At 44.1% G+C, this 24,028-nt stretch overlaps 3 protein-coding genes across 10 annotated transcripts in view; 2 read left to right on the top strand and 1 right to left on the bottom strand.

Moving 5' to 3' along the window:
- The first annotated feature begins 336 nt into the window (after positions 1–336).
- On the top strand, positions 337–9,341 carry brd2a (bromodomain containing 2a). Of its 2 annotated transcripts, none has more exons than XM_080515745.1 (12): positions 337–848; positions 5,015–5,318; positions 5,412–5,549; positions 5,668–5,809; positions 5,920–6,116; positions 6,209–6,736; positions 6,832–6,960; positions 7,049–7,240; positions 7,324–7,586; positions 7,661–7,980; positions 8,126–8,257; positions 8,335–9,341. In XM_080515745.1, the coding sequence occupies exons 2-12, from the start codon at positions 5,055–5,057 to the stop codon at positions 8,460–8,462; spliced, it is 2,433 nt and encodes an 810-aa protein (XP_080371871.1). In that variant the 5' UTR covers positions 337–848; positions 5,015–5,054; the 3' UTR covers positions 8,463–9,341. The 2 variants fall into 2 exon arrangements, with proteins under 2 accessions (XP_080371871.1, XP_080371870.1); XM_080515744.1 differs by having other exon boundaries at positions 337–2,395.
- Positions 9,342–11,846: 2,505 nt separating this feature from the next.
- On the top strand, positions 11,847–14,488 carry hsd17b8 (hydroxysteroid (17-beta) dehydrogenase 8). The gene is made up of 9 exons (XM_080515752.1): positions 11,847–11,894; positions 12,601–12,803; positions 12,907–13,023; positions 13,239–13,334; positions 13,485–13,570; positions 13,642–13,726; positions 13,892–13,934; positions 14,155–14,229; positions 14,332–14,488. The coding sequence occupies exons 1-9, from the start codon at positions 11,849–11,851 to the stop codon at positions 14,349–14,351; spliced, it is 771 nt and encodes a 256-aa protein (XP_080371878.1). The 5' UTR covers positions 11,847–11,848; the 3' UTR covers positions 14,352–14,488.
- Positions 14,489–15,707: 1,219 nt separating this feature from the next.
- Positions 15,708–24,028, bottom strand: part of col11a2 (collagen, type XI, alpha 2) — a 43,023-nt gene continuing 34,702 nt past the window's right edge. For all 7 annotated transcript variants that reach the window (XM_080515732.1, XM_080515734.1, XM_080515735.1 and 4 more), the window contains 18 exons: positions 23,906–23,959; positions 23,740–23,793; positions 23,515–23,622; positions 23,349–23,402; positions 23,159–23,212; positions 23,002–23,055; positions 22,763–22,816; positions 21,576–21,683; positions 21,438–21,491; positions 21,155–21,316; positions 20,984–21,037; positions 20,833–20,868; positions 20,674–20,727; positions 20,283–20,568; positions 20,014–20,123; positions 19,759–19,827; positions 19,409–19,645; positions 15,708–18,512 (listed from right to left, as the gene is read on the bottom strand). In XM_080515732.1, coding sequence (XP_080371858.1) covers positions 18,366–18,512; positions 19,409–19,645; positions 19,759–19,827; positions 20,014–20,123; positions 20,283–20,568; positions 20,674–20,727; positions 20,833–20,868; positions 20,984–21,037; positions 21,155–21,316; positions 21,438–21,491; positions 21,576–21,683; positions 22,763–22,816; positions 23,002–23,055; positions 23,159–23,212; positions 23,349–23,402; positions 23,515–23,622; positions 23,740–23,793; positions 23,906–23,959 — 1,749 coding nt within the window. In that variant the 3' untranslated portion in view covers positions 15,708–18,365. The remainder of the gene's footprint in view (positions 18,513–19,408; positions 19,646–19,758; positions 19,828–20,013; positions 20,124–20,282; positions 20,569–20,673; positions 20,728–20,832; positions 20,869–20,983; positions 21,038–21,154; positions 21,317–21,437; positions 21,492–21,575; positions 21,684–22,762; positions 22,817–23,001; positions 23,056–23,158; positions 23,213–23,348; positions 23,403–23,514; positions 23,623–23,739; positions 23,794–23,905; positions 23,960–24,028) is intronic.

The raw sequence follows: 24,028 nt of genomic DNA, 5'->3' as shown, positions 1-24,028 counted from the left end.
AAATAAAAAGCATTTTTTTTCTGTAAATAAAATTAATCAATGAAAAGTTTATTTCTATTGCTATAAAAATGACGTGTGAAATGTTTGAATGTTCAATTTTAGTGTTGTTCAGATGGTATGAATTATAGATAGATAGATAGATAGACAGACAGGTCCGTTTCCTTTCTCCTTCCTGCTTTATTGTAGAATGCCTACAGGTCCCCTGTTGGCCATATTTGGTTTTGGTCAGCTTTTTGCATTTTCACAGTGCCTCTGTGACAAGGCTTCTTCACCGACACTGCGCATGCGCAATGTTTCACGTTGCCTCACTGGTTCAGATCGACAGCGATGGCCACCAGGAGAAAACATCTAAATTCCTCTTGAGACAAATGGGGGCACAGTCTTCGAGGGATTATTGTCAGCTCAAAAGGATTACAACGGAAGAAGTTTGAGTAAACATTTTAATCAATAATACTGAAATCTTTTCAGTCACGTGGTCAAGCCTGGCCAATCGGAACGAGCCAAATCCAACGGAAAGTATGTTCTTTGTTCGGATATTTGTCCAACTTTATCTCCAAATCTGAGCAGGAATCTTCCTGCACATCACAGAATATGGACACGGAGGATGTGTTTTTGTGAAGAGGGACAGCAGTGGAAACGTTTTGGTGTTTTTCTTGCGGATTGCCACGTGTTCCAGTTTTTTTTTTTTTTTTTTTTTTTAAATGAACAGTACGTGGAGGCTTATTTCATCACATGACTCCCCTCCCCCACCCAGCGCAGGGACTGAGGGAAGAAGGCGGACATGTTTGAGGGAAATGTGTTGGTTAAAAAGTATCGAGGTGGGAGACAAGAAGAATTTATGAAGAAAGGTTTTGCATTATTTTGGGATTTACCTGTCGATATTTGAACTCAAGAATTTGTTGTGTTTTTAACATTGTATTTTTTTTATGTTTTTCATAATTTTCTTATTTTAAGACAATTTGCTGAAATAGTTTTTTGTGTTTATAGTTTTACAGTTTTTTTTTTAATAATTGATTTTCAGTGATACCCACGATGATTCATTTGAGTGACTTTGTTGGGAATTTGTAACCTTGGTGTGGGGGATGGGCGTCAGTTGTTAGGTAACCTTTTTCTGTGGTCCTGTTGTTCAGGTTTTTTTTAAGTGACGGTTTCGGGTAAACCTAATATTGTTTTAAAGTTTTGATGTAGATATTTGCGATTTCTGTGTAGTTTCTGTTTTTGAAACTCTGAAATATGTGAAATTTTTACTTTCAAATCTATAATGTATACTTTTAACCTTAATGTTTTCAGTTATGTTAGTGATAGTTTTGAACGTTTAAATTAGATTTCAATGTAGAATTAAGTCAATTTGAGGCGAGCATGGAAAACTGCTGTGTCATTCAGTGGTGTTGGCAGGTCCTGAGTGTGTTACGTTGGCTTGTTTTTGTTGTTTGTTGACGTGGCTTTTGTTTGTATCCAGGTAAATATAGGCAGGAGTTTTTTTGTCCGCTGTAGATTTGAGTGTGCTGGTGTGCCCTTGAGAGACTTGTAGATGGGCCATGAAGGCCCTATTCAGGCAGAGGAGTTTTTAAATTGCGGCCTTTTCCTCTGGCTCAAACGACGATTATATATTCCCATCTGTGTTAGTGAGCGAAAAGTATTGTGTATTGTATGTTGTAGTTTAATATTTTGCTGCAGTTACTGTAAATAATTCGCCTTTACATTGTTGTGATCGTGTACAAAGATGGCGGCGGTGAGCCTCTTCTCAAAGGCAGAAATGCGGATGTTCTGGTAAGTAGGGAGCTCGTGGGGAGAGGTCCCTGGCTCTTCGGTGGTGCGCGTGAGACAGTAGAATAACCAATAGGCGGCTTAGCAGTTATCCATGAAGCCCGCGTTACAGCTATTTGGACCAATCCGCGCCGCCGTTTAGCACACGTTGACGTAATGTAATGTGGCTAAGGAGTAGGTGGCTTCGCTACCCTCGCTTTTTGTGAAGAATTATGCGGCAGAACCAGTCGCGGGCCGTAATGCAAAGTACGGAATCGAGTGGGCCAATGGTATTGTGTTGTTTCCTTGACTGACAGGAACAAGAATCGAACAGGTTGGCCCGAAAGATTGCCAGTTGAGAGTCAGGAATCGGGGCTGGGGCAAGTTTAACGGACAGTCTAAGCAGCCAATGGGATTTCATGGGGCGGGGAGTTTGTGAGGCGCTTTGGCCAATAGGAGGCGTTGTCGGTCTATATAATAACGGGTGTAGGCGCAACGTCGCCATTTCAACGAAGCAGACAACGAGGAGGTCGTTGTGGCGGGGAGCTTTTCATATTGACGAGCAGAGACGGATCCTGGCTTCAGTCTATCTTTAAACAGAATCCGGATCCATCCTGATGGATATGGCTCTTAACTCGCCCCTTGACAGGTATCTATCGGTAAAACTGGTTCTCGGCTTCCGATCAGGGGTGATATTTAAACGTTTTACGGAAATTTTATCAAAATATTGACATTGAAGGACTGTGTTTACAGCGATCCGAGAGAGAGGGGAGGGGGGGGGGGTGCACTCATTCTTCCTCAGGAGGACGTTTTACCGCGTCAATTAAGCGATAACCGTACAGAGGATTTTGAATATTTCGGCAGGTTTTTATTCAAAGTGCGACTGTTGATTGTGCCCCGCCGCCCGGCGCCATCTTCAGAGCGCCTCGGCCGTCGGCCGCTCTCCCGCTGCCTGCGAGTTGCCGTTAGCATTGCTAGCATTAGCGTTGCCGTTTCCAGACCCCCTCACGGCAGAGAGGTTGCAGGGACTCGGCTGCTGTTCAGAGGCGAATCTCGCCGTATCCTACAATGGACTGATTGTTGCTGTTATGCAGGATTCATTGGGGTATCGGCGTAGTGAGCTTGTACGACCAACGTCCGCTCCCGTTGTCTGTAAATTACTAAATATGCTCGCATAAGTTGGCGTTTAACCTGAGTAATTATTTTCGCCGTTGCGCTAAAGCGCGATTTACTGTCGCCCTGTCTTTTACTTTTGTTGTTGTAGCCATGTGACCCATCCGGGGTTGCTTTGATCGTCGGTAGCGTTACTGTAAATATTCGCTTGAGGATACCCGTTTGTTCCTTATGCCTTCGGAGGTACTCGTTTAAATTGAGTGGTCAGTCCGGTTTAAAAGATAAATGTTCCACCTCCTGCGAGAGTCCGGCTTATCCATGTGTTTTGGCTGTTTGAGTGGTTGCCTGGTTACAGAGCTCTGTCTCGGTCTAGACGAGGCAGTAAGTCGCCCCCGGGAGTACTTTCTATCACGTCCTAAAGTATAAATATCATTTATCAACTTGTGAAACAAAATTACACTTTTCTTTTATTTATATAGCCAACTATTTCTTTGTTACATCCTGTTACTCTAATGTAAATGGTTATATATTTTTTTTGCTAATAAAGTACCCTAACTGTCAAATGTGTTTCAAAAAGTTGTATCATTCAAAATTGCTTGCTTTACCTTTAACAAAATAACCTGTTAGTATCGGATCCATGCCTGCTGTCTTCAGATGACTACATCTACACATACATTGGACTAAAACACCAATGGGCCTTGTATTCAAACACCTGTAGGACTATTTGCATCAGTAACTCCAAAGCTCACAAGAGAAATGTCTTGTTTTTTCATCTGAGTTTAAGGAGAGAATCAACTCGTCATTTTAAACAAATGGATCCCTTGTTAGTTTATTTTTAGGGTTTTGTGGGAAATGCCCTTTCTTGCCCTTGGAGTGAGTTTTGCTTTGCAGTCACGGTGTCAGTGAGCCAACAGGTCGGGCTCTGGTGAGTTCAGGTTAATGATGAAAGAAACAGGAATTTGCAGCCACATTCATTCAAGTAATCCATCACATATTACCCCAATCTACTTGTAAATGGATTAGTGTTTTCCCAGTAACAACCTGTGGTCAAAGTGAGTTTTTAAGTGTTTCCCTTAAGGGTTGGTTATAGGGAAGCTATTTAATGTCTTGGGCTTTTACTTATTGAGAAAATGTGGTTGCTGGTGTTTAACTGTTGGTAGAATATGTTGGTCAGGGTGAGTACAACATGTTTTGATCCATTGCGGCACTAATGGACGGAGTTAAAGAGCATCTGCAATTTACACCAGGGAATGCAATGAAAAATGCATGGAGAGGCACAGTGGTAAGTCAAGTAAAACTAAAAATTGTTTCCTGAATGGACATTTGGGACTTCTTGATAAAAGAGCCAGGTGTCGATCCGAGGTTCTGTCAATTTTAGCTCGTACAATGAATGTCCTTGATAAAACAGACCTGTTCTCTGTGCCATTACTCCCAGTGTAAAAGACATGTCCATCTTCTAATAACTGGCAAATTTGTAGAAACTAGTTCTGCAATAATCAGCATGCTGTAGCTCCTGGTAAACAAGTTGACAAGCACATTATTTACATTTCTGAAATGAGCCAGCCATTACTGTAACAGAAGCTGGACTCCACCCACAATCCTTTGGGAGAGTTTTTTTTTTTCTTTTTTTTTTTTTTTTAAGTAGGAGGAGGAGGGGGTGGTTGTGCGCAGGAGGAAGTGACAGTCATGTTCTCCAGGGACTTGCTGCACTAGTTTTGTGTTTGAGCACAAGTGGTGACGACTTGCTAAGAGGCACTTCTCATTACTTGTACTATTAAAATTTTGCGTGCAATATGGAGGCTTTTGCAGAGCAAGACTTATACCGAAGTATAATATACTATAGATATATAATATAGAAGTCGTGTTTTAGCTGCTGTCTGCGTGTATGGGGGTGTTTTTAAACAAAATAAACTAGAATAAAAAAAGTTGCATGTAAATAATTTTTTTAAGGAGACAATTTGGAAGATGGATTTACATGATTGCATAATCTAAAATGTTTTTTTCTTGTGCATGTGGTGCCCAGTTTTGTCGTCGGTTTAGCAGTGAAATGATTTTCTTGAGGACATGAATACATTTCAGTGGTGGAGGCTGAATATTAACATTTTCTGATGTCTTTGGTGTTGCTGGCATCCTTCTAACTCTTTACCTCCTACAGTTCTCACGTCGGGCTTGATGTTGGGATTCTGGGAATCACGATGGATCAAGGTTCTGGCGCGGCAGGGAAACGCATCCGGAAACCTTCACTGCTCTACGAGGGCTTTGAGAGTCCTGGGATGCCCCCCGTCAGCCACATGGTCCAGTCAGGACCCCCGCAGCCTGCGGTGAAAGACCCCAACCGCCAGGGAAGGGTGACCAACCAGATTCAGTTCCTGCAGAAAGTCCTGCTGAAGTCTCTGTGGAGGCATCACTTCGCTTGGCCCTTCCACGAGCCTGTAGATGCCGCCAAGCTCAATTTACCAGTGAGTGCGCTCGCCGTTGCAGACCGCTACCGCTTGCTGTGAAAGAAATTCCATTTCGTCATGATTTACTTTCTCAAACTCGTCTTCCCACAGGACTATCATAAGATAATCAAGTGTCCCATGGACATGGGGACAATTAAGAAGAGACTAGAAAATGGCTTTTATCGCAGTGCCAGTGAGTGCATCCAGGACTTCAACACTATGTTTACCAACTGCTACATTTACAACAAGGTGAGCTGGTCACAATGCAAGATGTCCTGTAATGTCAAAATAGATTTTAGGTGAAACGTCATCTGTATTTTTAATTTTTTTTTTTGAGTATTTTGATTAATCATTGTGTCCTTCACAGCCCACAGATGACATTGTTCTGATGGCTCAATCTCTGGAGAAAGCGTTTCTGCAGAAAGTGGCTCAAATGCCCCAAGAGGAGCTGGAACTGCCCCCTCCGCCTCCACGGAGCAAACCAGCCAAATCCAACCGGAAAAGCAAAGGTTCATATGAACTCTGCATTAACCAGTAGCTAACTCTAACCCTGTGTCACATTTATTAACATGAGTGTCAAATCATGTATGTTAAATGTTTTCCCATCATTCCCTTTTAGTTCCCGGAGGAGTGACAACGGCTCATCAAGTGCCAGCGGTCTCGCAGTCGGCATATTCGCCGCCGACCCCGGAAACGCCCGACTCCATCCTGTCCACCCCCCCACAAACTCTTTTGACCAAGAGCTTGCCTCTTTCCCTTGCGACTGAACAGAACATCCCAACCATTGGCCTGCCTCCCACACAGCCCACTGCTAAGGTGACTTGGCATTTTCCATTTGCTGTGTGGTTTCAACTAATATCGATGCGATGCACGTTAAAAGATCGATCTCCGTCCTCTCTTTCTCACAGAAAAAGGGTGTGAAGCGGAAAGCGGACACAACCACTCCGACCACTGTCGCCATGCCCATTATGAGCACAATGGCCGTCAGTGGAATGAGCCTGGGGATGGGAGGCGGCCATGATTCTCCGCTCACGCTCACTTCCCTCGGGGTGGACCACAGCTCTGGGTTGGGAATGAACTCGGGCCTCGGCCTCAGCCAGGCGATGGGGATGAACATGGGCATGAACATGGGGATGGGTCGAGGAGGAATGATGGGAATGGGCGCCAAAGCGACGGCAGCAAGCCGCAGAGGAGTGAGCGGGCGGCCCATCAAACCTCCCAAAAAGGATTTACCGGACTCTATTTTGCCGCCACCGGTGCGTCGCAGCAAGCTGAGCCCACAGCTTCGCTACTGCAGCGGCGTCCTGAAGGAGCTGCTGTCAAAGAAGCACGCGGCCTACGCCTGGCCTTTTTACAAGCCGGTCGACGCCACGTCACTCGGCCTTCACGACTACCACGACATCATCAAACAGCCCATGGACCTCAGCACGGTCAAGGTGAGTTCTGAGTTCATGAGGGGATTAGTTTGAAAAGCCAGAGTGAGACATGGCCTCTATATTAACAAAACTCTTTCTTTTTCGCCCGTCTTTAGCGGAAGATGGACAGCAGAGAGTACCGTGACTCTCAGCAGTTTTCTGCCGACATTCGACTGATGTTCTCGAACTGCTACAAGTACAACCCCCCCGACCACGACGTGGTGTCCATGGCCCGAAAACTGCAGGTATGATCTGAGCCCAGGCCAAAGTAAATTGTCGAGAACGTTTTAATCCCGCTGTAAAACGCTCACGATGACCAATTCCTCCTCGTAGGATGTGTTTGAGTTCTGCTTCGCCAAGATGCCAGACGAGCCTCCGGCACCACCAAGCTCCTCCTCCTCCTCTTCCTCATCTTCCTCCTCGTCAGAGAGCGAGCTCAGCAGTGAAAGTGAGGAGAGCGAGAGCAGCCCCAGCTCGGACTCGGAGGAGGAGCGAGCCAACCGGCTGGCAGAGCTGCAGGAACAGGTCGGTTCCAACAACCGTCACCGGGGATCTTTGCATTTTGCCGTTCGAGACTCACCGTGTTTGTTTTTCTCTCCGCTGCGCAGCTGAAAGCCGTGCACGAGCAGCTCACTGCTCTGTCCCAGGGCCCCATTGTCAAACCCAAGAAGAAGAAAGAGAAGAAGGACAAGAAAAAGAAGAAAAAGGTAGAAAAGGAAAAACACCGGAGGGTCGAGGAGGAGCTGCCGGTTGTTAAACCCCCCAAAGCTCCGAAAATCGCCAAGACTCCAAAACCTAAGAGCAACAGAGGCGTGGCCTGTCCCGTCATTCCCATTAAGAAGGCGCCGAGCAAGAAGAACAACAAGAGCAAGTGAGTACGAGCGACTATGGCTGCGTCATGATCTCGATCGCCACTCGGTGTTCTAACGGTCCCGTTTCCTCCAGATCCAAAAAGGGCAACATGATGTTCAGCTTGCCGCAGCCGGTCCACGAGCCCCTGGTCGGCCATTTTGACTCCGACGAGGAGGAGGAGACGGCGCCGATGTCGTACGACGAGAAGCGGCAGCTCAGCCTGGACATCAACAAGCTGCCCGGCGAGAAGCTGGGCCGTGTCGTTTACATCATCCAGTCCCGGGAGCCGTCGCTCCGCGACACCAACCCCGAGGAGATCGAGATCGACTTCGAGACGCTGAAGCCGTCGACGCTGCGCGAGCTGGAGAGATACGTCATGACGTGTCTGAGGAAGAAGCCTCGAAAGCCTTATGGTCAGTCAGACGGCCACACAGACGTGTATAATTCTTAAAAGGCGCAAATGTTTGTTTGTTTGTTTTTAGTTTCTCAGTGAGTTTAGAAGGTTTATCTACTGCCCCGTCACGGTGGAATGTAATCTCATTACTTTGCGCTCTGCAGCGGCGGGCAAGAAGAACTGTGCGGGGAAGTCCCGGGAGGAGCTGGCTCTGGAGAAGCAGATGGAGCTGGAGAGACGGCTGATGGACGTCAGCGGTCAGCTGAACTCCGGGAAGAAACCCCCCAAGAGCAAACGTAAGTCCCGGGGGGAGACGAGCCGCTGGAGGGTTGAGGAGGTTGTGATCCTGACGTTTTGTTTTCCTCCCCTGCAGCAGAGAAACCTGCGGCGGAGCTCCACAACCAGCCGTCGAGGCTCAGCGCCAGCAGCTCTTCCTCGGACTCCTCGTCCTCCTCGTCTTCGTCCTCCTCCTCCGACACGAGCGAGTCCGACTCCGGCTGAGGCGACGGCTCGCGGGAAGGAGACCCGGGCGTCTCCTGAACTGTTGTCGAGCCGCCGCCGGCGGAGCCGTGCGACCGAACCGGTCCGACTCGGCGCGTCGGGCCGAGGCTCCGTCTCGGCTCTGCAAAAAAAAACAAACTGGAGTGGGTGTGAAGTCGTGTTTCTGCCCTCCCCGACCCCCCCGCCGGGTCCCGCGGGTGCAGGAGGACGGCGAGCCGTGTGACGGAGGGATTTAGGTGCTAGAGCCAGAATCTATCACATTTCTGGACACAACTTCCTTCTCACCGCGCTCCCCGTCTTTATGCTGTATAGATAAGGTGTACAGTGAAACGGAGATTATTTTTCTTTCATAAAGAAGCTATTTATTTCCCTCATGCTGGGAAAGATTGAACATGGCGCAGCCGGAGTGTTTTTTTTCTTTTTGTTTAGTTTTTTTTTTCGAGTGACGGAAGAGGGGAAGCGTGTCTCTTTGTATGTGAATGCGTGCGTCGGTATGAATGTGTGGCGCGTGTGTTCGCATGCACACGCGTGAGATCTGACACCACAAGTGCAGCCTTGTGAAGTTCCTCCCTGGTTTTGACGCAGGCGTTGAAATGGGTCTGCACGCAGAAGCACCTTCAGTTGAGTGAAATCCAGAATGCATGCGATACAGAGGAGCTGACAGACACGCAGACTCGTGCGACTGTACAGAAACTGACGTAGTTACAGTTTGGACGTAAATATTTCTGTTGCCTGTCGTTTTTCATGCATTTCAAGTTCTCTTTGTAAACATGTTTGATTTTGTTGTTGTTGGTTTTTTTTTTTTTTTCCTTTTCTTTTTTTTTTTTTTCTTTTTCCACCCTGTGACCAATCTAATAAATTGTGAGGACGCGTCTCGTCCACTCACGGTGCCCAAATAACATCCTGCTTCTTTTGACTTCTTTGACTTCTTGGCACAAAACACTTTTGTTTGGTTTATTCGGGGACGGTGAGGATCGGTGGACGGACGTCCCTCGCGCGGCGTCACAAACAAACAAACTGGCCTTTAGGAGATGTTTGGCAGCTGGAAAGTTTTCTGTGTCCGTTTGTTTCACTTCACTTCACTGTTTAGAATATTGAAACTGAAAGACGTAAAGCGTTCAGGGAGCTCCGCTCTGCTTTCTCTCCGTGACGTCGTGGGTTCAGGAGGGAACGGGAGCTTTGGTGTTGTAGAACGATGCACTGTTGATTCTGGTGGTACTACTAAACAATCTTTTTTTTTTATGAGTAAAGTGGGTTTTTTTTCTTTTAATTGGATGTGACTTGAGTTTAGACGTTTGTATGACTATTTATTTAGGAAGGCTCTGAAAGGAAACGCAGTATCTTAACCCTGGAAGTTTAATCTGTGAAATATTCCCATTTTAGCTGTCAGGAGTGTGGAAGTTGAATATATTTCAGTCCTAGCATGTTTTTGGGTTCAGGTTGAGTCTGAAATTTCTTTATTTTTGGATTCCTGTTTTCTGAGAAGATCCTCCTGGTTGTCAGTTTGACTCTTCTGAAGTTTGTCAGAGATCTGAATGCCTCTGTACTCGACTCTGTTTCATCTCAACATCTGTACATAAATAAACAGACCTGTTCATCCTTTCAGACTGGATATGTTTTATTAAACTTTAGGAACACGTGAACTTCTTTCAGCCAGAAAAAGAAAACAACTTGTAAAACTTTAAAGTGACCCTGTGAACAGCAAATGTTTTTTTATTTGCATGCTTAAGAACAAATTTTCTTTTTAAGGTCAAATTCGTGAGGCATTATTAACCTTAAACGACTTTAATCATTTTACCCTCGTGTTTAGAATAAGTTTTCTCCCTCTGGTGGTCACATTGAGTTACTACAAAAGAGTGAGGTTAAACAACGACGCTTTATCATACTTCCGTTAAAAAGTAGTTTTCAAAATAAACTTCCCGATGGCAGACGTTGGAGGACTTTTTTTTCTTTGTTTTATGATTCGTGGTGTACAATCGGAACAATACTTGTTAAAAGTAAGATGTATAAAATGTGTTTTCTTCAGATTTTACGTTGTTCGATACGACTGGTTGCAGCAGAATTTAGTTTTTATTTCCTGTATAGTTCTTAAACATCACTGTTTACATCGCTATTATAACTGAGTTATTGTTTTTTAATCGTGTGATACCCACGTTCCCGTTGCAAGTGTAATAATAAAAATGCTCACTTCCTAAGTCAATCTTCATTTTTAAACACCATTATATTGCATACTTAACTTTCCAGCGCCACACACTGAAAAGTCATTAAATAAGGCCTCATATGTAATGAGGTGATATTTACTGTACATCAAAAAACATACTTCCAAGGGGATTTCTTTTAAATCTATTATTATTGATCACTGTAATCAGAAGTTGAGTCTGTAGTCTCTAATGAAACATTATTTTCATTCTGGGTTTCCATTAGATCTGATCATTATCAGATCTTTAACAACAAAAACAACTTCTACTACTACAACTACGATAACAACAGTATTCTTTGAGTTCATCTTGCTCTCTTTAATTCTAAATGCAGTCAGTTTTTCAATCCCACAAATTCAATCCAGTTTCATGAATACTCTCATACTTTTCATCACAGTAAACCGAGCAGATTAAAACGATCATATTTTATTGACATATCATCCTCCATTAAGTTTGTACAGCTTAAGATGCGTCAGGTATTATTGAAGAAGACAAAACAAGTAAAGCCAGAATACAATGAAGGAATGAACAAGACTAATAAAGCGCTTTAGCACCAATATGAAAAGGATTCAAATAATATTTGGTGTAATGTAAAGTATAAACAATAACAATAATGATATAAATAAACAATATGAAATCATAAAATTACAAAAAACGAAGCAAAACTGATAAAAAAATATACAAATATAAGATTAAACTGAATCACCGAGAAGTATGAAAGAGTTTGCCTTCTGGTGGTGACTTTGTGTCACTGCATTACTTATAAAGTTAACGACATTAAGCTCGCATCAATTTCCGGTAAAATGTCAACGTAAACCGAGTTGATAGGCGAGGTTACGCTACGCGTCAAGGTCGTTCCTCTTCACATTATTTTCCATTATTGATCTCTATTTACTCACTTACATTTACACAACATATCAAGACTCCTTGATACAAAGTAATTTGTTTTAAGATGTATCCCATTTCGGGCTGGATTAACCCGGAAATAAAGCACAACGTGTAAATACGCGGACATACAAACATACATGGACAGATAAAAAAAGACATTTGTTTCCTGTTTTGCGCAGTGATTCGTAAATAGCGAGGTTTTTGCAGGATGATTTTGCAGTGGTTGGAAATCTAAGCCTGAACGATCCTCGCCGCCCCCTGGTGGGCAAAAGCGGGAACTACAAAAACACAGGAACTGTCATGGCGTCCTCCTCGAGGCTCATATCAAGGTTGACTCTGGTCACTGGTTAGTGTAGATTTAATCATTATATACGTATGTTTAGCTAAACAATCACACTCGATAACGATTATTTAGACTGGTATTAGTTGAGGAAGTTGTTTAAGTTTGTCTAAATGACCTCAAGGCTTCGTTTAAACGCGGTAACTTAAACAAACGCGTAAACGGCGACTCTTTATAACCTCGTGGGCGTTTAGAAAACTTAATTAACTTAAAATCAAACTCAGAGAATCAAACACTAAATGTTAACTTTTGATAATTCGTCAAGTCAATCACAGTAAAATGTTCCAACCCATGTTAAAGCTTCTACAGTTTCCTGAATCACAGGTATATATTCTAGTTTCTGATTTGTTTTGATTATTGATAAAAAGTAATAAAATAAAATAAAATCGTACTGAACAGAAATGATCATTGAATGAAATGCTTTGATCATTTTACATTTTCAGTCCGAATGAGTTACAATTACACAAACTCAAATTCAACCTCGTTTATTCGTTTTATTTTTCAATGAAAATAAATCAGACGCCAAAGTGTAGCTCTGTGGATCAACGGATTGATGTGAAAAACAATCGTTCTACTAGAGGATGTAGTGGTTAAACAAACACTTCAGGTCCAGTCACTACAGGTTGATGTAGAAAAGGTTAGAGTGCAGGAGGCCGGTGTCCAGCGTTGCTCTGCCGTCACTGTGACTATACGCTCCTCGTTCCTTTCCCAGGAGGAGGCAGTGGGATCGGACGGGCGGTGTGCCAGCGCTTCGCCTCTGAGGGCGCGTCTGTGGTGGTGGCGGACATCAGTGAGCAGTCGGCCAATGAGACGCTGGCGAGCCTGCAGAGTGACCTGAGGGGACAGGGTCACATGTCGGCCGCGGTGGACGTCTCGTCCAAAGAAAGTATCAAGCGGCTGCTGACGAGTGTCCAGGTGAGAAGAGCGGCACTGAATAAACACCAGAGTCCTGCGGAAAGTGACTTGCGCATTCAGGTTGCTCTCTTTTCTTTTCTTTTCTTTCCACCCGTCTCTGCAGACGCATTACTTCCACCCTCCCTCAGTGTGTGTGAATGCTGCAGGCATCACGCAGGACGACTTCCTGCTCAACATGGAGGAGGAGCAGTTTGACAAAGTCATCCAGGTCAATCTGAAGGTGGGCAGCTCTGAACCCCTGCTCAGCTTCTCTTTCCTCACCAACCAGAGACTCTCGGGGACATAGAACCGATGATTTAGCACAAATCCTGCCTCACAGAGCAGCGAGAACTGTGTAGTCACACCGGGTCCTACTGTAAATACAAATCAAACTCATTCAATCTGCATTTCATTGGTGGATACAAGTTGAGGTTTCGCCTCCTGCGTCTCTCTCAGGGCTCCTTCCTGGTCACTCAGGCTGTGGCTCAGGCTCTGGTGGCCTGTGGCGCTCCCAAAGGATCCATCGTCACTGTGGGCAGCATCGTGGGAAAGGTGAGAGGCTCCAGCAAACGCGAGAAGACAAACCTCTCATCAACAGTGTAAACAATGCAGGATGTCCGATATCTGTCTGCATTTTACTTTCGCGCTCACAAGCAGGCCAGCAACGTCACCAGTGTGTGTGTGTGTGTGTGACGTTCACAGGTGGGGAACATCGGGCAGGTAAATTACGCCGCGTCCAAAGCCGGCGTTCAAGGGTTAACCAGGACCGCCGCCAAAGAGCTGAGCAGGTGAGGACGGACAAAAAGCAGCAAAACGCAGAAGCACAAAGTCTACAAGTGATTTCCTTGCGTCTCTTCAGGTTCGGGATTCGGTGCAACTGTGTGCTGCCGGGTTTCATCGCCACGCCGATGACCGACAAGGTGCCAGAGAAGGTCATCAGTAAGGTACGGACACGTCACTGGAACGTCTGTTTCACGTGCAAGCTGCTGCAGGGTCAGAGGTGAAACATACCTTTAGAGACCTTTTTGCGACCATGTGTGTTTTAACCATCAGAGTTCTGTCGCCGCCGCCTCCTCCTCCTCCTCCTCATCATCATTGTTGTGTTTCAGATGAAGACGTTGGTGCCGATGGGCAGGATGGGCGAGGCTGCAGGTCAGATGAGGATCAGGATGTCAGAGTGACCGTGATGATAAGTGTCGTGAAGGAAACGTTCTCTTCCACTACGAGACGCGTTTTCTTCTGAACGTTTTGAGAAGCAGCTTCGTGTTAGATGTTTTCACAAAGATTAGTGTGATATTTGTGGAAATTCCCAGCAAAGTGACGCGACGTCCTGTGGACCGGATCTGCTGACTCGTCTCTTTCTGTCCTCCAGAGGTCGCTGACGTTTGTGCCTTTTTAGCGTCGGACGATTCTCGTTACGTCACCGGAGCCAGTATCGAAGTGACAGGTGCAGTATGACTTGTGAACCACCCAGCGGAGATTTTTTTTTACCGGAGAAGTACGTGTCAGACTTAATGGATGAGTTTCAAATCGAGTGTCTTTTTCCCAGGTGGACTTTTTATGGGCTGACTCATCATTCTGCTGGAAACAAAGACAACCACTTCCTCCATGTTTGATTTAACTGTGAAGATCATTTGTGTTTAGTGGCCGTTTGTGTGACGATTGTATTTTTTTTTTTTTTTTAAATCACGTCACTTTTTGTACCAACAAAGACTTTAATGAACGATATAGTGTGGATGTCGAATCAATAAAACTTGATCTACCTTTGAATACACACTGTGAATTCTGTTTTCTCTCTAAATAGATATATGCTTTAAAAACTGTCACCGCAGCGCTAAATAACATTTTCATACTCAATCTTCTTTTCCCTAAATACTTCTTCTCCCTTATACTTTATTTATGTTGTGTAATACCTAACCTCTCAATTCTAAACTACATCTGCTGCCGAACATGTTACCAGATATTATTCAGTAGAAAATGTACATTTGCTGAAAATTACAACTCAAATAAACATGCAGGTTTAAAATGACTTATTTTAAAACTATTCAAAACAGATCGATATTACACTTTATAGAATGGCGACAGAATCTTAGAGCTACTTAGTTTTATGTACGTATTTAGTATCAGTGTGACGTTTCCTTTGTGTTTTCACACAACCAGCTATGACTGGAATGGAATGAGGATTATTGCCAGTGTATTTAAAATAACCAGCCTTTAACATGGAAAGATTCACATGTGCAGGACGTGCAGATGACCACCAGATGTCGCAGTTTACACCGCTATATATACATAGAAAACCAGAGCTTCAAACTAAAAGGAAAACACAAGAAAATCATAATTAAATCATCAATAAATCCAAAGGAAACTCACAGAAACAGCAGTTAAATCCCAGAAAGATGAAGATCCAACAAACCAAGACTATACTGATTTAAATAGTAAACGATGGTCACGTCAATAAAAAAGCATCAAAACAAAAGAAAATTAAGAGGGTTATAAAAGTGTAGATTATAAAAACAATTCTTCAGAAATGTGTTTTTAATCACTGCAATTGTGGCATAAACCACTTCTTTGATTTGTTTAAACGATTTTCTAAAGCAATAAACATCCAAATGAATATTGACTGACTGCCTGTAAAGAAATAGAAAACGTGTGCATTATATAAAGGAAAATGACTAAATATTGCACCCAAATCACCAAAAATATTGACTGGAACGTTGTCTTTCCAAACAAACAAGAAAAATTCATTTGAATTTTCATTATTGACTCGTTGAGTTCAGCTGAAATGTGCACATAAAACTCACAAAGGTGTTTGTTTGTGCATCAAGTTGAATGACGTCTCGTCTTTTCCTGACAAACAGCAGCGTCTGGTGGCCTTTTGTATATGACAGCTACAAATTAGAGGAAGAAAAACAAGAGTCAAGCAGCTCTTTTTAAAAAGATTATATATTACAGAAACAGGAATTAAAAAAAAAAATACTTACAGACATTATAAAATAATACTTTTTTTTCTCTTCTTCTCAGCACCATAATTTTTTATTTCTTTTAATGTTGAAACGGCTTCAACATAATGAAAACAAATAGTTGAGGTCATTCTTTTTGGAGGAAGGTAGATGTTTTTTGGTTTTAAGGTTTTGGCCATTCCTCCCCAGATTCCTGCTATAGAACAAAAAACAAAAACAAAAACAAAAAAACAAAACAGAACCCGAGTAGGACGTCGCCACATCGTTTTCCGGTTCCCTTTGTCGTCTCCCTCTCGTGGCCTTTCTCCCTCCCGCTGTGGCCTCAAATAGAAAAGTGAAAGGTCAGGATGGGTGGGGTTGGGAAGGGGGGGTTTGGGGGGGGGGGGGGGGGGGGGGGTCGTGAGTTCTCATGCACCTCATCTAGTCTCATCAAGCTCTTCTTCTGTGGTTCGTTTCAAACACACGCAGAGAAAGCTGAACCTGAATGCAGCTCAGAGGCGAGCCAAACAGTAGCAACGACAACCACGTGTGACAGAACTGGAGAGTCACCATTTAATAATTACAGTGGAAGCAAAAATAATAATAATAATAATAATAATAAAACGGAACAGCACAGTACAGTTGATGAAAACACTAAACTTGGATGTTACAATAAAAAATATGGCCACAGATTTTCTTTGGGTGTGGAACAGACAGGCGATTGGATGGGGTGTGAAACAGAAGCGCCACAACTCAGGCTGGCGGTGAGTTTCAGCCACTCGCTTCTCTCTTCTGCAGGAAATAAATACAAATGGAAAAAAAAAACACCACATTTGCCTCCGACACAGTTGCTGGTTCTTGATTTTCTTTCTCTCAAAGCACCCTGTTTGTTTTAAATAAATACAATAGAATATCACTATTTCTGTACAAATGGAATGTAATGCACATCTTCCCCAGTAACAAAAAAAAAAAAAAAACTTCATTGAAAGTTTAAAAGAGACTAAAAATGGCTGACTCAGAGTGAATATTAAAACTTATATGCTATTTTTTTGGGGTTTTGTTGGTATAATTAGCACCTTGCCACGCAGTTTATTTCAATAAAGCATGCATTTTATTCACCGCTGCAGGAAAGAAAAAAAAAATTAAAGGAAGGAGTTTTGAATCTCTCAAACACATCTGGTCCCTGATGATATTCTGCGCTCGGATGCTGAGTCGTTAAAAAATGTGTTCTGGATGGGAAGCAGATAATCAAGGTACCCATAAAAGTGACTCAGCAAATACTGGACTTGTGGACGTGTGGCAGCGACCTCCTCAGCGAGGAGAGCCGCCTCTCTTCAAAAGGCACCAGCAACACGCAAAGTACAAAAGGTGTCACGTTCAGCACAGTTTACAAAAATGGCTTTAATTTCACCGGTCGACACATCGCCGCCCCCGTCCCACTGCATGCAACAGGTTGTTCAGCAATTCAAAGAGTGTTGAGGTTCAGAGATCATTAATCCCGCTTCACACTGGACTCGCGTCAAAAACCCCAAGGCCGAACCCCAGAATGATCGTTTTTAATCCTCCGCTTTAGCTGCAAATCACATTTTTTTTGTTTGTTTTTAGACAGTTTCATTCCGACTGTGAAGTGGTGGCGAAGACAAGATGATAAATAAGACAAATGATATGGCAGTAGCTTGAAACGGGATTAAAAAAACAAATTGTTTGACTGAGACTGGTTGAATCTTTGGTTCACTGCGATGGACTTCAGGCCGAGACGGTCACAACCAACGTTCATATTCAGATCTTACGAACCCAGACAATCGGACAATTTACAAAACCTTACAGAGGCGAGAGCTGAACAAAAGACTCCGCGTCATTTCATGAAGGGAGAAACACCCGACGCGCGGCGAAGCTGTGAAAAGTAGTGAAACATCAGACATGAGGACGGCGACACGGGAGCTTCTCATCAACCATGTGGGGTTAAAGTATCGGGGAGTGATCCGAGGAGGAGGAGGAGGAGGAGGAGGAGGAGGAGGAGGAGGGGGGGGGGAGGTAGCAGGTGAGATGAGTGGAAGAAAGAGACAGCGGGGAGGAGAGAGGAGTGAGAGGGGGACTGGAGGCGAGGGGGCGTCAGGCCTCGAGTTGCTGGTTTGCTCGCTCTCTCAGGACGGCCTTTTTCCACTGCTGGTAAAAGAAACACTGATTTTTTTTTCTTTTTTTCTGAAGAACTTTCTCTCCCTCCTAAAGTTCATCTTCTCTTTCTCGCGGTCGTGCAGCCAGTCGACGGTCTCCTCTCCGCGAGACTTGATTATCATCACTTTTTTTTTTTTTTTTTTGAATTCTCTCCTCTTTGCTTTTTTTTTTTTTGACGTCCATTAAATGTGGGGAGGAAGTTGTTTTTCCCAGGCACGTACTTGAGTGTGTTTGTCTCACAACAGCATCTGCATATGTGTGTGTGTGTATGTATGTGAGTGTGTGTGTGTATTTTATATCATTTACAAGTTAATTTACAAATTACTGGGCATGTATGTTTATCATATATAAATGTGTCTCTAAGTGCATGTGTGTGTGTGTGTGAGAGTATTTGCATGTGTTGTTCTCTGCATGTACGTGAGTGTGTGTGTGTGTGTGTGTGAGTGTGTGTGTATGCAGGTGTGTGTTTTTAGCCTTGGAAACAGACAGGTCCCACTTCAAAGCCAAACTGCTGGTTGCTCTCCCCAAAGTCTGACACCTTGATGTCCAGCAGAGGAAGATGCTCCACCTGCGGTGTGTTGATCTCCAACACTGTCCTGTCGAAGCCCTTACGATACTGCAGAGGGAAGAACGGAGACACGCGTCAGTAGATCATATCGACGTCACTGGAAGGTGAATCTTGCTGCATCTGATCGCGTCGAACGAGCAACCTTGTTAAAAAGGTTTGCTTCTTCACAGTTTCTAAAGTTTGTAAATAGCTGCTAAAAGTCTGTTTCTGATTTGGTCCTGCAACAGCGATTAAACGATAAAAAAAAAACAAAAAAAAAACATGCATGAAAAAATCATACATCCTCTCTCAAGTCTCCCCAAATGCAGTTTTCAGTAACATATTTGCACACAAGATGGCAGTAGTGAGTCAGTTAGTTAGTAATTATCAAGCTATTCAAAGTGGCAGGTTAACTTCAGCACCTTCAGAGCTACACAAAGACATAAACTGAATGAAATCATGACTTTTTTTTAAAAAGTAAATCGGCTTAAAAGTTTTAAATGAAAATAATAATAATCTGCACCATTAAGGACTCAGGATTCAGTTTGTTCTAAAATGACATGAAATCCCATGCGATTCCATTAAAAATGCGCCTGAAGCACTAAAGACATGAACAGATGTGTCGGGTCCCACTGGATGTCTGTTTTTCTTTTCTCCAGCTGTTGCGGGTTGGACAACCTTCCGCTCTCAGCTTGTAAAAATCCCACCCAATAATCATATGAGAGCTCCTTTGGCATAATGATCATAATAACAACATCTAATGTGCCCTCTGTTTATTTCTTTCTGCCCAGTGTTGAAGATGGTAGGTTTGTCTGCTTTGATCAGGCGAACAGAAAGAAATCTTATCGCTGCCTCGGCGTGAGCGAAGACAGAGTTTGTGATATGAATTAGATGTAAAGAGTAATTCACTCTTCAAAGAACGGACAATTAAAAACGCAATGGAATTAAGTTTCATGAGAACTCACGGAGCAGCCGTCGACCAGGGCTTTGATGTAAGGGTTGGTCTCGTAGCTCAGCTCCTCGTCGTTGGCGCCCTGGAGGCGCAGCGCCCTGTCGTAGTTATTCTTGGAGCTTCGGTCGGCCCAGGCCACCGAGCGGTGGCAGTGGTAGGTGAGGTTCTGGCGGGCCTGGACGCTCAGGAGGCGCAGGAAGCCCAGCTGCACCACACCCACCGGCTCGCCGTTGGAGTCCATGTAGGAGAACTGGGAGGAGGAGGAGGAGGAGGAGGAGGAGGAGGAGGCAGAGCGGGTTTGTGTGAGGAAGACGGGGAGATGATGGGTGGAGTGAAAATGAAAGGTCGCTGGTTGTTACTGACCTTACTACCGGTGGAAAACTGGCTGAACCAAGACCCTGGAGTCTCTTTGTCCCATGAGCTCATCTTCACCTGCAGCCACAAACACCAAGATCACAAATTACTTCCAGTTCAACTCTTGTTTTGCCCTTTTCTGTTCAGCTTTTTTAAACGACATGAGAAAAAAAACCAAATGTTTTTGGAGACTTTCCGTGAATCTGTTCACGCTATCGCGATCACAGATTCACTAGTTCGTGGAGATTTAATTTCAAGACTGACCATGTTGATGCTCTTGCTGGGATGAAGGCAAGTTTCTCCATTCGTGAAATTGCAGAAGACTTTGAAGGAGTCTCTGGAGCAGCCCTGGTTGGGGTCGATCCAGTACTCTCCTGCGGGAGGCGACAAGAAAACAACAAAATTGGATTCAACAGGCTTGTTGGAAGGTCCTGAACACGCTTTATTATGTGAAAATATCCCCAAAACTTTCAGTTCGACAGGATTAGAAAGATAAAGCTGATGAACAATGATCTATTTTTTTTTCCCCCCACCGTCTTTGAGGTCCGGCTGGCTGAGGTGCAGGTCCTGGCAGGTGCGTGCCGGACTGTCCTGAGTGCCCAGAGGGAATCGCATGGTGTCGATCTCTTGTCGCAGGGAGTTCAGGGAGCCGAAGATCTCCTCCATTCCTTCGCTGCCCATCAGGAACTCGGTGCCGGCGGCGTCAGCGGCGGGAATGTCGCCGTCGGACTCGGGCAGCAGCTGGCTGGCGTCGATAGAGCGCTTCGACTTGGGACTCCTCTGGATGGGCAGGGGCTGAATGACCTCACCCGGCGGGCCCTGGTCGTTTTGAATATTTCACATCATGAATCAGTCGGCAAGTCGGAATCTAGACTACACATCTTTTTTTTTTTTTTCAAAAAAAACTGAGCAAAGTGAACGTACAGGAGGTCCAGCAGGTCCTTGAACTCCCTTTTCTCCCTTTGGACCAGCTCCTCCCTAAACACACCAGGAAGAAGAAGAATAGAAGAAGCATCACGTGATGAAATTCAACTCAATGCTTAGTGTGTGAACTCTATAGCAGGAACAGAGCCGTTTACTCACGCTGGAGCCCTTCGCGCCCTTGATACCTTGAGGACCCTGAAAATGGAAGACGGCTTTAATTTTATGACAACGACACCCACAGATATTTTAGTGCAGCAGCTGACAGTGAGGAGGAAGACGGATGTCATCTTGTTGAGGTTCAGATACTCACAGGCAAACCGGGAGGACCAGCAGGGCCCAGAGGTCCAGTTCCTCCAGGCATTCCCTAAATAAAAACACGACAATAAAAACAGTTTTTATATGTTTTTTTTTTTTGGTCAAAATGAAGGTGAAACGGTGGATTTCTGTTGCCATAATTAAAGCGTCATATGATCAAGCTCACATTCTCTCCTTTGGGTCCATTGGATCCATGAGGCCCAGACAGACCCCGGTCTCCTTTCTCTCCCTGCTCTCCTGGAGGTCCGATGAGTCCGATAAGACCCGGGTGTCCCTTCTCTCCTTTGGCACCGGGGTCTCCGCGCAGACCAGGCAGACCAGGGGGTCCCTGGTGGCGCAGAACAAAGGCGACAATGCACAGAGAGAGGAGGAGTGAAATGACGGAAACTGACTCCGGAGTGTGTTTCCATGGCAACGTGAGTCGTGGGGGGTAAAAGCTAAAGTCTTACAAGAGGTCCAGCTGGTCCTTTCTGCCCAGCAGGTCCTGGAGATCCTTGCTCACCCTGAAACAGTCACACACGTTCACAACCAACCCTGCAAACACTTTCTCAGAACTGCTGAGCGAATCGGTGCAGAAGCTCACTGACCACTGATCCGGGCAGCCCTCGGAGACCCTCCGTTCCTGGTTTTCCTGGTTGACCCTGGGGGCCGACGGGGCCGGTCTTTCCTGGGGGGCCAACTGCACCTGGATCTCCCTGTTAACGACCCCATAAGAAATATCAGTCGCTATGATCAGAGTGATATATATATACATATATAGTGATAACGTCACAGCGGCTGATGAAATCAGAGGGAAAAAATAAGAATCTTCTCAAAAACGTCAATGAAGAATTTCACTGATTCCATTTCGTATAAATACACGAGACGTTGATCATAACAGGTTTTGGATATAATATAATCAATATATGACACACTTCACCTGGTTGAAGTGTTGCTTTTATCGGTTGTCTTCATTTCATGGTAAGTGTTTTGATCTAATTGGCTTCAAGTTTTCTGTTCAGTCACCTTTTCAAATATAACATTTATAAATTCAAACAAAACCCTGATTTTTACTTTCAGCTTCAGTTTTAATGAGAATAAAGGGTATGTGTGTTGATAACTTTTAAATTAGCATTTCATAATATTTCATTTTATTTGATTCATTATTTGCTAATCTTATTATTATTACATTTAATTTATTTCTTTGAAAGAAAATTTTAGAATTTACATTTTATCTGTCAGCATTAGGTTAGGGTCTGTGATTTTAACATTTTAGTTTATCTTCAAACTTCTGAAATGTATTTCTAATCGCTTTTCCAACTTAATTATCATCATCGGTGAAGCATTTTAAATTAATTCAACATGAAAAGCTGTTGAACAAATAGATTAGAAGTTACATTCATTGACTGACTGATTGATAATAAAGTGTTTTTGGATTTGTTCATATGATCATCGTCTCATATAACAGGAACATGTGTGAGTTAAGTAAAGTAAATGTTTTGTTCTGACTTTGAAACAATACTATTCTAACATTTATCTGTCTGAGCTCATTAGCTTTTCGTCAGGGAAAGAAAACAATCTTTTTTTACCTTTGAAACACGTCACATTGTTTGGCTTCTGCTCAAAAATCCCAAACTTTTCTGTTCTCTTAACCTGTAGTTTCTCTGTTTTCTCTTCGTTGCTCATATGTGAATATCAACATCAACCGATATGAAAACGTTATATCTTGATGAGATATTTGCAGCGGCGAGCATCGTGGAGCTGAAACACATTCTAGAAAAATCCCTGGACTCACCTTGGTTCCCTTCTCTCCCTGACGACCCTCCGGTCCTCTTGTTCCTGCAGGACCCTGGTGAATAAAAAAAAAACACACAAAAACATTAAAAAGAACATTTGTACTTTGTGCTTTTGTACTGTATAACTAATACAACACATTATATACACAATGTGAGGCAAAACAAATAAATAAAGACATTTCTTCTTGTTATTTACAGTAAACTGCTCTAATTTAATGGTATAAATATCAAAACTCACTCTCTTTCCTAGTGGCCCGGGAGATCCGTTCTCTCCAGGAGGTCCTGGGGAACCCTGTAATAGAAATCAGAGCAGGAAAGTTGATGAGACTGCGAAACATTTAAAAACAAAACGAGCTTCATTTACAGAACCTGCATTGCTGCGTGTTTTGACTCACAGATTCTCCGGCTTCACCGTCCTCTCCTCTCTCACCCTTGGCGCCATCTTGACCCTGAAGACAAGACAGGAAGCACTTTTCTCTCTTTTCCCCCACTGATGTCAACATCTCAATTAAACAAATGTCTCGCACCAAGTTTCATAATGGCTAGAAGTGATTGAGGACATTTGAATTAATTAGAGGTTCTTACTCTGGGTCCCACTTCACCAGGGGGACCAGGATCACCAGGGAAGCCGACTGGACCCTGGAGGGAGAAAAACACCGAGCTCAGAGGTTCTATAGTCTAGCGCCATCTGAAGTTATTGATCTGTGTGGTAACTCTCTGTGTGTGTGTGTGTGTGTGTGCAGCGTCATACCGGGTTTCCTTTGGGCCCGTCGTCTCCAGGTCGTCCCCGTCCTCCGATGGTACCGCCTGGTCCAGGTTGTCCCGCCTCTCCTTTCTCGCCACGCTCTCCACGAGGACCCTGTCGACACACACACACACACACACACACACACACACACACACACAGACTCTCTCAGCTCGATGTCGGGGAGGCTAGAAGTCTCTGGACGCGTCGATCTGACACGAAGCGTCTCACCTTCTTTCCGGGCTCTCCGACGATGCCAGGCGGTCCGGACTCACCGGGCTCGCCCTGCAGACAGAGCAGGTAATATTTCAGTTCTCGGGACGAAATGAAGTCAATTCAGTTTCAGTTTCTTCAGATACCGTCAAATTCATGCAGAAATATTCCTTCAATGCTGCACCTTCTCTCCGAGAGGTCCCGGGTTACCCAAACCACCAGGAGGACCTTGAGGACCCTGAAAGAAAACGTGCAGGAAATAGTTCAAAATGTATTCCACCCATTACATTTCTACTCGTTAAAACTA

The sequence above is a fragment of the Blennius ocellaris genome, assembly GCF_963422515.1.
Source record: "Blennius ocellaris genome assembly, chromosome: 20".
NCBI lineage: Eukaryota > Metazoa > Chordata > Actinopteri > Blenniiformes > Blenniidae > Blennius > Blennius ocellaris.
The sequence above is the reverse complement of the archived record's forward strand: the minus strand, read 5'-3'. Positions and strand labels throughout refer to the sequence as shown.